This window comes from Arachis duranensis, chromosome 4 (assembly GCF_000817695.3).
Source record: "Arachis duranensis cultivar V14167 chromosome 4, aradu.V14167.gnm2.J7QH, whole genome shotgun sequence".
Taxonomy (NCBI): domain Eukaryota; kingdom Viridiplantae; phylum Streptophyta; class Magnoliopsida; order Fabales; family Fabaceae; genus Arachis; species Arachis duranensis.
Window position 1 is genome coordinate 121621603 of NC_029775.3, and position 12374 is coordinate 121633976.

General features: G+C 37.7%; 1 protein-coding gene across 1 annotated transcript; it reads left to right on the forward strand.

The window, feature by feature from the left end:
* The first annotated feature begins 2976 nt into the window (after positions 1 to 2976).
* On the forward strand, positions 2977 to 8697 carry LOC107486869 (uncharacterized). The gene is made up of 4 exons (XM_016107438.3): positions 2977 to 4478; positions 6089 to 6660; positions 6769 to 6988; positions 7164 to 8697. Exons 1-4 carry the CDS (start codon positions 3207 to 3209, stop codon positions 8511 to 8513), a joined length of 3414 nt encoding a protein of 1137 aa, XP_015962924.1. The 5' UTR covers positions 2977 to 3206; the 3' UTR covers positions 8514 to 8697.
* Positions 8698 to 12374: the final 3677 nt, after the last annotated feature.

The following is a 12374-nucleotide window of genomic DNA, read 5'->3' on the forward strand; positions in this document are numbered from 1 at the left end:
ATGACAACACTATTCAAATTTAAAGGTATCTATTCTGTTTTTATTTTATTGAGACAGATGATTATCCGATTTCGATGCAAAGGCGAATTTTTTGTGGGATAAAATTTTAAATAGGACAGAGTCGGATTTATGGAATCCTCGTCTCGGTATATATATAATTTTAATATATAATATATGTAAAATAATTAGTAAAATAATTAATAATATTGTATTATTATTAAATTTTTATTTTAATTTATGTTATGTATCAAAAAATAATTATACAAATTTTGAAATTTAATTTTATTCGTTAAATTATAATAATTATAGGGGCGGGAGCGGCAAGGACGGATTATGATTCAATTTCTTATTATTTGCGGATAAAAGTAAAGCGAGTTTTATATTGGTTATTGTAAGGTGGAGCGGGGTCGAATAGGATAAAAATTTGCCCTTACTCACTCTATTGCCATCCTTATGTATATACAATCTTACATTCTATTTTAGATATTAAAATTTAAGACTTGCTCATATAATTTTGAGATAGTGGTTTTAGTAATGATCATAGGTTGTTTATGTTAGGATTTGGTTGAATTAGTCCCACATTGTTTAGGATAGCAAATGGAGTGGGTGGCCTAGGCTATAAATATGAGACTAAGTTCTCCATTTGATTTTGCACCAGTCAGAAACACTTTAAGCTTGTATCTGATTTTTCTTTTTCTCTGTACTCTTTGATTAGAGAGTGTTGTGAGGTGTAGTTAGATATTTGCTTTGAGAGAATGTGGGTGTAATGGGGTGCTGGTGTTAGAGAGAAAGAAGTCTATGTGTTGTAACAATTTTCACATAGTGATATTCTCTGGCTGTCATTTGACAACGGCCGTGGTTTTTTCTCCGGTAATTGAAGTTTCCACGTTAAATTCTTGTGTTGTGATTGTGTCAATTTTATTTCTTTGTCAAAGGTGTTTTCTCAAGGGGGAATGGTGTCTTATTCCCAACAAGTGGTATCAGAGCTTCGGTTCGGTGAGATTTATTCTTAGTATGCTCTGTGGTTGCAGCCTAGTCTGACCTTCCACATCAGAAAAGAATTTTGTCCTGTGGCTTGAGGTTGATCTTTGGTTGCTGTTGTTGTTGCTGGAAGGCAGTGTGACACTGTGAGAGTGCAGTTTGGAAAGGTTCTGGCTAAGGAAAGACTTGGTATTTAAGTGTGTCCATTGTGACCCACCTCTCTTTCATGGGACCCTTCCTAGTGCACGGTCTACAGTTGAGTTATACTATTCCAGTATACGATTGCAACAAGGCGTTGATACAATCAGGTTTGCAGAAGGCGTTGAAGGAGAAGATCTCTGGTTGCTCTCTCTATGAGAGAAGATGATGTTCTCTAGAAGACAAGAAGTATCCTCATGGTATTACCACACTGCTATGGATAAGGATAAGTTGTGGCAATCGGGTCCACAATTGCACACGGGCATTGGTTGGCGTTGAGATGCAAGGTGTGTGGTGGAGTTAGGTCGATGGCTGAAGAACTTCCAGGAAAAGCCAATTTAGAAGTTGCACCATGAATTTTCAGCAAGGTTTCGATCTGTACCAAGGCAAAATGCTTGGAGTGGTCTAATTCCAAGTGAGTATACTTTCATGGTGGAGTATGATAGTTCTCTGAATTATGATTGTCGGTATAGACAATGGCAGCAAAGAATTGTCGGTGTTGACAATGGAAGCTAAAGATGTGTGACTATTTCAATCAAGACGGAGATTGTTAGGATTTGGTTGAATTAATCCCACATTGCTTAGGATAGCAAATGGAGTGGGTGGCCTAGGCTATAAATATAAGGCTAAGATCTCCTTTTATTTTTGCACCAGTCAGAAATACTTTAAGCTTGTATCTGATTTTTCTTTTCCTCTGTACTCTTTGATTAGAGAGTGTTGTGAGGTGTAGTTAGATATTTGCTTTGAGAGAGTGTGGGTGTACTGGGGTGCCGGTGTTAGAGAGAAAGAAGTCTATGTGTTGTAACAATTTTCACATAGTGATATTCTCTGGTTGTCATCTGACAACGGCCGTAGTTTTTTCTCCGGTAATTGGAGTTTCCATGTTAAATTCTTGTGTTGTGATTGTGTCTATTTTATTTCTCTGTCAAAAGTGTTTTCTCAAGGGAGAATGGTGTCTTATTCCCAACAGTTTAACACGGAGATATGAGTGTCCTTTATTTTTGTTATTTTTAGTCGATTTTATTGATTAAAAAGAGAAAACTACTGTATTTATTCATAAAAGATTTATAATGTTAATGTTCCGACTCGACCTGCCAGCGACCTGGGTCCAAATCTAAGCGGCCGACTCGACGATCACACTACTAGAACTTGGGAGAACACGTCTCTCACCACGTGGAGTTTGAACAGAAGCTTCTAGAATGGTAGACCTAACGATGAGGAACTTATCTGGATACGGACTATAAAAAAGGAGGGACCTACCTCTTCCCAAAGATACATCATCTTACCTAACTTTAATAGCCGCTTTTGTATGGACACTAACTTTTTTTTTTTGTAAGAAAGACGAAAAATTGGCATTTATACCACCAATACAAGTCTGGAATGTTAAAAAATCTACACATGAATAAAATTAATGTTTGAATATTTTTGTTACATAAAAATCATATTTTATGAATATCAAACTAGTTTTGTTCGTTCATTATGGTTAGAACGATAGTTTGCTCAATTAAAAATGAAAATTCAGACATTAGTAGCTATGCGTTTTTGGGCCCATAGCATCTATTTTCTGGTTTCCAGATTATGTAGAGCATTTTGGCCCATACTAATTTTTGTTTCTTTTTTATGTATTGCAGCGAGATGTCAAAAATAGTAGCAACCCTGAGCCCAAAGACTCTTCCGAAAGAAACGGCCTTGTTTAGCAGAAGCAGAATCATACTGACTACTCTGTACTGCAATGTAACGAACAAAAAGTCAAAAACAATCAAAAGAGATGTGAAGAGTGCAATTCAGTAGACGAAGGTATTTGGTATTCCAAAGTCCAAACACCCCCCTCCCAAAAAAAAAAAGAGGTTAGTGGAGAGTGGAGGAAGACAATGTGCATCGTCATCGAAGTTTTGTAAGCGAGGCGAGTGAGGTGTGAGAGCTGAGTCAACTCAACTGATAAAAAGTAGTAGTAACATCACATCACAAAACGACAACCACCACCGCCGTGTGCTGAGAAGAAGAAGAAGAAGGAGGAAAAGAAAGAAATGCTGCCGCCGGAGCTGCAGCCTCGATCATTCCGCCCCTACATATCAAGCTCGAGCAGCGCTCCCTCATTCTCCTTCTCCAATTCCCAATCCCAGCAAAGCTCGAACCCTAGCTCCACCGAATCGAATTCGTCATCCCAGAGCCATGGCAACCAGCGTGGTCACTCCGCTTCCCCTTCTACATCCTCATCCTCCAGATCCATCAAGAACCCCACCGGCTTCACCCACAACTACCGGATCGCGATGGCGCTGGTTCCCTCCGCCATGTTCCTGCTGGACCTGGGCGGCGCCCCTGTGGCATCCGTTCTGGTGGTGGGGCTGATGATCTCCTACATCCTGGACTCCGTGGTGACCTCAAAGGTTCCCTCCTTCTTCGGCGTGTGGCTCACACTCATATTCTCCCAACTCTGCTTCTTCCTCTTCGCCTCGCCCTCACTCTTCGCCACCTTCAGCTCCTCCCTCCCTCTCACCCTCCTCTCCTCATTCCTCTGCGCCCACACCACCTTCCTCGTCGGCGTCTGGTGCTCCCTCAACTTCCGCTTCCTCCCTCTCGAGAACCCTTCCATCGCTCTCTCCCTCGAGCGCCTCCTCTTCGCCTCCGCCCCTATCTCCGCCTCATCCATTTTCACCTGGGCCACTGTCTCCGCTGTCGGTATTCGCAATGCCGCCTACTACCTCGCCGCCTTCAACTCTCTCTTCTACTGGCTCTTCTCCATTCCCCGCCTCTCCTCCTTCAAGACCACCCCCAGGGCCAGGTTCCATGGCGGCGAAGTTCCTCATGACAGCTACATCCTCGGACCCCTCGAAAGCTGTGTCCACACCCTCTACCTTCTCTTCCTACCGCTTGTCTTTCACCTTGGTTCGCACTACGCCCTCGTTTTCTCCTCTGCTGCTGCCTTCTGCGACCTCATTCTCCTGTTCTTCCTGCCGTTTTTGTTTCAGCTCTATGCCTCCACCAAGGGTGCTTTGTGGTGGGTCACCAAGAATGAGAACCAGGTTCATAGCATAAGGGTCGTCAATGGTGCTGTGGCTTTGGTGGCCGTTGTCGTTGCTTTGGAGGTTAGGGTGGTTTTCCACTCGTTTGGGAGGTACATTCAGGTGCCCCCACCCTTGAATTATGTTCTGGTCACCATCACTATGCTTGGAGGGGCTGCTGCCGCTGGTTCCTATGCCATGGGGATGGTCTCGGACGCCCTCAGCTCTGTGGCTTTTACCACCTCCGCCATTGTGGTCAGCGCTGCCGGAGCTGTCGTCATTGGGTTCCCAGTGTTGGTAAGCAGGTTCAGCTTTGTTTTCAATATGATGGTTTTCTTGATCGCTGATTGTGTCTATCACATTGATTAGCTAGCTGCCTGGAAGCTTGTTGGCATTACCTTATTGTTAATTAGGTGTTGTTTTTGTTTGTTCATATTTGGTGGTTTTAGTCTTCCTATACCTGGAATATGTTCAGCATTATTGCTTGTCTCTGATGTTCTTGATGCTTGTGGTATAGGTTATGGTAGACCTATCTGAATGGTATTGCTTTATTCTTTGATAGATGATAGGAGACTTTCTTAATTTATTAATTTTCGGGGGGTAGAAAGGTGATGCCGTGATAATGATCTTACAACGTGGATAATGAAGGAGTCACTAAAGGCTATAAAAGTAAAAGGAAAAAGAAAATTGAGTAAACGAGCAATGTGGCGACTTTGTCAAGCGCAAAATGGTGTTTGAAGAACTCTTGAACACAATGCCAACATTGTGAGGACTTGTATCCTCTCATCTCACTTCACTTTCTAACTAAGTAATATGAGGAAGCCTTTCTAACCATCATAGCTTACCCTTTCTCTACCATCATAAATCCTCAATAACCCTTCAACTTCCTGCATCATTTTCTTTGTGATATTCTATTGGAGCCAGACTAGCAAACCAAGGTGTGCAAAAACCAGTAGGTGTTCCTGGTTATAATGAACTGATAAACCTTAGAGACATGTGGTTTTGTGAGTGTGTCTACATATATTTGGAATTTGCAAGTGGTTGCAAAGAAAATAGTAGTCTGATTCACTCTGGTTGGTTTTGTTAAGGTTTGTTCTTGTCTATGTTGAGACTGTAGTATGCATATTTTTTGGTTGATTAGTGTCAACTATCTAGATGTCTTGTGCTGATGGCCAAAAATTGTTCAGTTGATTTTCATTTATTCTACTTTTGCAACTTGTGGGATATGTTATTTCTTTTTCTATTGCTTATTTATGATCTGGATTTTTCCTGTTCAAATTTTTAGTATGGGAGTTTTAGATTGATATCAAGAAGATATATCTGGTGATCTCTCTCTGGGTTGTGTGGTGGCGCCTAGCACAGAGAGATGGGGGAGACTATGTTTAGTTAGGTTCTTGAGTGAGAAACTGTTTTTACTTTAAATTGCCTGGATTTAAGATCAGCTTGAGATATTTCTTCGATGATCCGATCATTGCCACTGTGCTGATGATCAATAATCAGTCTTTTGCTTCATCAAATATCGAACACAGAAATCAACAGTCTATTGTAGATGATGTGTGCATTCTTTTTTAATAATTGTTCTCCATTTTTCCTTCTTTATAACCGACAGATTAATTCTGAAAGAATTACAAGATGCTGTCATCAATTAGAAGTGGAAATGGGGGAATAACATGGTATGCTAAAATTCAATCAGATTAATGAAACAACTTATGAACCATTAGGAAAAAAGGAGGCTTATCATATTATGAGATGCATAGCTTTTTCATAACATATTCTAATCTTGGCTGCTGGTTTCTTTGGTGGATGATGATAATGTTAATTACTTCGGTCGTTACATATTCAATTTGATTAACCTTTATTGTTTTTCCTTACTCTTTTTTATTGATTATTTACTTTTTGACTTGCAGTTCCTTCCTCTGCCTGCAGTTGCCGGATTTTATTTGGCTCGATTTTTTGAAAAGAAGAGCCTGCCATCTTACTTTGCTTTTGTTGTTCTCGGGAGTTTAATGGTTACATGGTTTGTGCTTCACAACTTCTGGGATTTAAATATTTGGCTAGCAGGCATGTCCCTGAAATCTTTCTGCAAACTTATAATAGCAAATGCTGTCCTGGCAATGGCTATTCCTGGTTTAGCTCTTCTACCTTCGAAGTTAAAATTTTTATCCGAGATTGGCTTGATAAGCTATGCATTACTCTTATGCTACATCGAGAATCGGTTCTTCAATTACTCCAGCATTTACTATTATGGGTTTGAGGATGAGGTGATGTATCCTAGCTATATGGTTGTGATGACAACTTTATTGGGTTTGGGTTTGGTGAGAAGGCTACATGTGGATCAACGAATCGGAGGAAAAGCAGTATGGATTTTGACTTGTCTTTATTCTTCAAAGCTCGCCATGTTGTTTATTGCATCAAAGTCTGTAGTATGGGTATCGGCTCTTCTATTATTAGCTGTTACCCCTCCATTGCTTCTTTATAGGCAAGTTATTCTAAATTCTTAAAATAGTTTGGAAGGATCCTAACTTGTATTATGCCTCTAGACTTTATTTTATGCCTGATTATATTATGCTATTCCTGGAATTTATAGGGATAGATCAAAAACAGGTTCTAGGATGAAATCTTGGCAAGGTTATGTGCATGCCTTTGTGGTTGCCTTATCTGTATGGTTTTGTCGTGAAACGATTTTTGAAGCACTTCAGTGGTGGAATGGAAGGTCTCCTTCAGATGGTTTAATCCTGGGATCATGCATTCTCTTGACTGGATTGGCTTGTATTCCCATCGTCGCTGTTCATTTCTCTCATGTTTTGGTATGTATAACTATTCAATTCTGTGTTTTTCAGTTTAGTTTGGGTTGTTAATCGTGAGAACTATTTGATGTTCATTGGAAATTATTTGCTAGCCACGTTTCATAACCAATTAAAAATTATTTTTGGTTGATGCGGTACTAAAGGCTGATAATGAGCTTTTTCGTTTTCCCTGCAGTCTGCCAAAAGAAGCCTAGTGCTGGTAGTGGCAACTGGTCTGCTTTTTATTCTGATGCAGCCCCCTCTCCCTTTGTCATTGACTTACCAGTCAGACCTAATCAAGACTGCCCGCCATTCGGCTGATGATATCTCAATTTATGGCTACATGGCAGGGAAGCCTACCTGGCCTTCTTGGTTGCTTATTATTGCAATTTTGCTCACGCTAGCATCTGTTACATCTATCATACCCATTAAATATATTGTTGAATTAAGGACATTTTATTCCATTGCAATGGGGGTTGCCCTGGGAGTCTACATTTCTGCTGAATACTTTGTCTGGACAGGCATTCTGCATGTTCTCATTGTGGTCACAATGGTTTGTGCCTCTGTATTTGTTGTCTTCACTCATCTGCCCTCTGCCTCAAGCACAAAGCTTTTGCCCTGGGTATTCGCTCTGCTTGTGGCTCTCTTTCCAGTTACTTATCTTTTGGAGGGCCAACTGAGAATTAAAAATATTCTTAAAGACACTGAAATAGGAAATTTGGGCGAGGAGGAGAGGAATCTTACAACATTGCTAGCCATTGAGGGGGCCAGGACATCTCTTCTTGGTTTGTATGCGGCAATCTTTATGCTAATAGCCTTGGAGATAAAATATAAACTTGCTTCAATTTTAAGGGAGAAGGCTATTGATATAGGTGGCATTAGACACAGCAATTCCGGTCAAAGTGCATCTGCTAGTTTCCTTCCAAGAATGAGATTCATGCAGCATCGCCGGGCTTCTACTGTTCCCTCCTTTACAATTAAGAGGATGGCTGCTGATGGATCCTGGATGCCTGCCGTTGGCAATGTTGCCACAATTATGTGTTTCGCTATATGCCTAGTCTTGAATATCAACCTTACCGGTGGTTCGAACCGTGCCATATTTTTCCTGGCTCCTATCCTGCTGCTACTGAATCAAGATTCTGATTTTGTTGCTGGTTTTGGGGATAAACATAGATATTTTCCTGTGGTTGCTGTTATATCTGTCTACTTCGTTTTGACAGCCCTCTACAGCATATGGGAAGATGTCTGGCATGGTAATACAGGATGGGGTCTTCAAATCGGTGGGCCTGACTGGATATTTGTGGTAAAGAACTTGGCCCTCCTTGTTCTCACGTTCCCAAGTCATATACTGTTCAACAGGTATGTATGGAGCTTTACAAAGCAGAGTGATTCACCCCCGTGGATAACCTTACCCCTTAATCTGCTCCCTATTGCATGTACAGATATTCTCAAGATTAAGATCTTGGGTATATTAGGAGTTATATATTCCCTGGCTCAGTATCTAATCACTAGGCAACAGTATATTTCTGGCCTCAAGTACATCTAAATGAGAACGTAGTCTGTACGATAGTCTTTTCTTTTAATCTAGGTACACTCCTGCCTCTGCTTGTCATGCCTAAATTTGTGTGCTGAGGAATACGTTGAAATGCCTTATTTTTGTTATCGCCAATGGTTGGTAGTTTAACAGAGGTTGAAAGATATGAATTAGTTTTCTCTTCTGTCTTGATGGATTAATGCCTTATTGTGGTGTGTTTCTGAAAGAATGTTGATTTGGAAATTGGAACTGCTAGAATTAGGAATATGGATGTAATTTGGGATAGGAAATAACGGATTTAATAATGTACTAGAGAAAGAATGCAACCAGGAAGAACAAGAGGTCTTTTTAAGACATTTCACATTTCGCATATTGGATGGAGTATTAGTATACTCTATCTCGGATATTTGAAGAAGATACAAAGAAATGAATAGCGTTAACATTTGACATTAGTATACCCTATCGTGGCAATCCATAAGGATGTATTTGTTTCCTAGGACTGGGACCAAGTTTTGTATTTGGTGACTAGAAATTGAAATTAATTTTAATCTTTTCAGCGCGCTTCTAAAAAATGGGGACATAGGAGCCTCCCTGACCCAGCCCATATTCCTCATGTTCACCACCACTGTACTCATCATTCCACCCACATCTCACCGCTACTTCTACAACACCTCTATTTGTATATTTTCCTTGTTTTATCCTTTTTATTGGCCCCCTTCAACAGTGGCAGACTGCTATTTCAATAAAACACTTTTGCTAATAAATTCATCTTTACTTCTCCTTAGACTTATCATAAAAACATAATTTATCAGTCCAAAATGTAATTTCTGACAACTTTTCATTAGTTATGTCGTAACTTCTCTTCTTTCTCGTTAACGAAGTTATAATGCCATCCATTTCATATAACTTAAACAGTAATAATATGAAACCATGCTTCATTACCAATTTTGATTAGTGAAGTAGCACTTCCAATTCGCTAATGCTTCGTCAAATACGTTATCTTTTTAGGCATCTTTAATTTTTTAAATATTTTTTAAGTATTTTTTATATAATAGCTTTTTAGTATTTTTAGTATTTTTTTAGTATGTTATAATTTATTATTATTATTATTTAGAATTCATTTTTTGTTTAATATATTTTCTTAATAGGATCAATATATTATATTAAAAAAATAAAAATAATACAAAAAAAATTATAGTTATAAAAGTGTATAATATCAAATAAATAATTAATAAAAAATAGTAAATAATAGAAAAAGATAGTTCATATAAACAAAAATAATATAAATAATACAATAGTATCCATAAAGGACAAAATTGGTAAAAGATAAATAAAGATTGAGTATTGATGGCTAAAAGCCCGCTGGTGAAACGCAGAAGCTTAAAATTGTTGCTTCTTGAAAACGTGGTTTTGAATGTAAAATCACTTCTGCGTTCATGATCTAAAAATTTGCCAAACCAAAAATTACAACTTTCAAGATATCTAAACGTACTTTTTCTCTTTGAATATGGTTGCCAAACACACCCTATATCCTTCACTTCACTACCGCACCACCCCTAATCCCTCACCTCACCGCTATACCTACTCCCATCATGATATCTCACCACTGCCATCCCACCTCAACAACAACAACAACAACAATTACAATTAACAAGGAGAGGGAGCGGGAGACATAGATCTCGATGACAAGGAGGGAGGCAATGGAAATGGCAAAGCAGAGGAGAGGCAAACACAGATCTCGACTATAAGGAGAGAGTCAGTGATAGTGGCAAAAACAAAAGAGAGGCGGATGGAGAGAGAGGTGGAGTCAAAAGTAGAGGCGAGTGGTGGGGAAGAAGGCTGCGTTGTTGCCGTCAGAGAGTGGAGGCTGGCCAGCATGAGGTGAGGCTAAGCTTTAAGGAGTAGAGGGTGTCGTTTGTGACGTTATGGGAGAAGCAACGATGAGGCTGAGCTTTGAGGGTTGGGGTTTATTTTATTTTTATTTTTTTAACTAACAAGAGTAGTTAGGTAATTTTACTTGTTTTATTCTTCATATTTATCTTAAACAAAAAAAAAAAAATACTAAGACATAACTTAATCTTATACAATTTACACTAAATACAATGCAGAGATTCAATTTTTGTCTCTCTTCCAAACTTCCAAACTCAGCTTAAGTGACGGATTTCTAGTCTGCCCATCTTTTTAAAGGTGCCAAAACCTTTCATAGCATTAACATTTGACATTAAGCTATATATGAACACTTCTCGCTATGCCTATGATCTTTCTCAATTTTTATTCGATCTAATCCATTCATTAATCTTAACCCTAAATAATAAGGGACATGCTTCACCACAGTGTTACCCTTAAAACTTTAGTTGCGGTTAGGGATGGCAATACCACCCGAATTCGCAGTACCCACCCCACCCCTACCCGCTTAGGGCGGGTTTCTAGCGGGACAGGACGGGGTCGTATTTAGGTAATATCCGTCCTTACTCGTTCTGCTATATATATAATTTTAATATATAATATGTATAATATATGTAAAATAAGTAAATAATTAATAATATTGTATCATATTTAAATTTTTACTTTAATTTATGTTATGTATATGATGATGATTATATAAATTTTGAAATTTAATTTTATTTATTAGATTTTAATAATTATAGGAGCAGGTTAAGATTCAACGTTTTACTACCAACGGATAGAAGTGGGGTGGGTTCTATGCAGGTTGTACAGTAGGGTGGAGTCGGGTAGAGCAAAAACTCGCTCCTACCCACTCCGTTGCCACCCCTAGTTGCGGTCTCCCTTTCAAAACTAATGAAATGTGTTTTTGCAGTGCTTACAGTTTAGTTTCGGAGCAAGTATTTCTTTTATATTTTTCTAATTTGTGGTTACTTGTGCACATGTACTAATATACTATTAAATTAAATGTTCATTCGTTATAACTTTTATTACAACTATGTTAACTGTATATTAAAATTAGTCATAAAATCAGTTATTAGTATATAATATATATTAAAATACAAAATATATATTAAAAATGAGTTAAGATACATATATTTATACATAAATATATAGTGAGTGATTCTAGATTTCTAGTGGCTGTGTTTAGTTGTTAGTGTTTTGTGCATTGATAGTTATGCTAGTATAATCATTCTTGTGATTTAGTGTAAATAATCATTCATAGATAGATTTGTCAGGGTATAAATTTTTTATGGTGAGAAATAACTATTTGTCTTGTGATTTATTATTATTTTTTTAGTTGGATATGGTTAAAATGATTAAATATCCTTAAAACCGTTTAAAATATTAAAGGAATGATTCAAGAAAAATTAAAGATATTTTTTATCAATAATAAAAAGTGTGTCTTCAGTCATGTAAAATTTGTATTTAGCATAATAATAATAATAATAATAATAATAATAATAATAATATCGATGAAAGAACTAAAATAAAACACTATTGTGGCATTATGCACAATTGAGCCAAGGATGTATGCATTTTGTTTAAAATTTTTTTCATATATATAAGTAAAGAATGTTATATGTTTATTAATTAGTCAAATTTTAACTTTCTATTTTATATAAATTATTGATATTTAGAAGGATAATTCGCTATTTGAGTTTACTATTTTTATTTTTAAATAGGTTATATATTTTTTTAAAAAAAAGAAAAATTAAAAACTTAAAATTAATTTTATTAATTGTTTTAGCCCTTCCCTACAAAGCTCCGCCCTGATTGAACCTGTGATCTGTTAGAAGATAAGGAGGATATTCATTGAGAGAAAAAAAATCCATGCAAGACCACATTGTTCTGATTCCTCGAGTTCCCAACAATTGCAAAGTAGAGATTGTGTAGCAAAATAGTGGTCCCACATTTTCAAATTCTTAT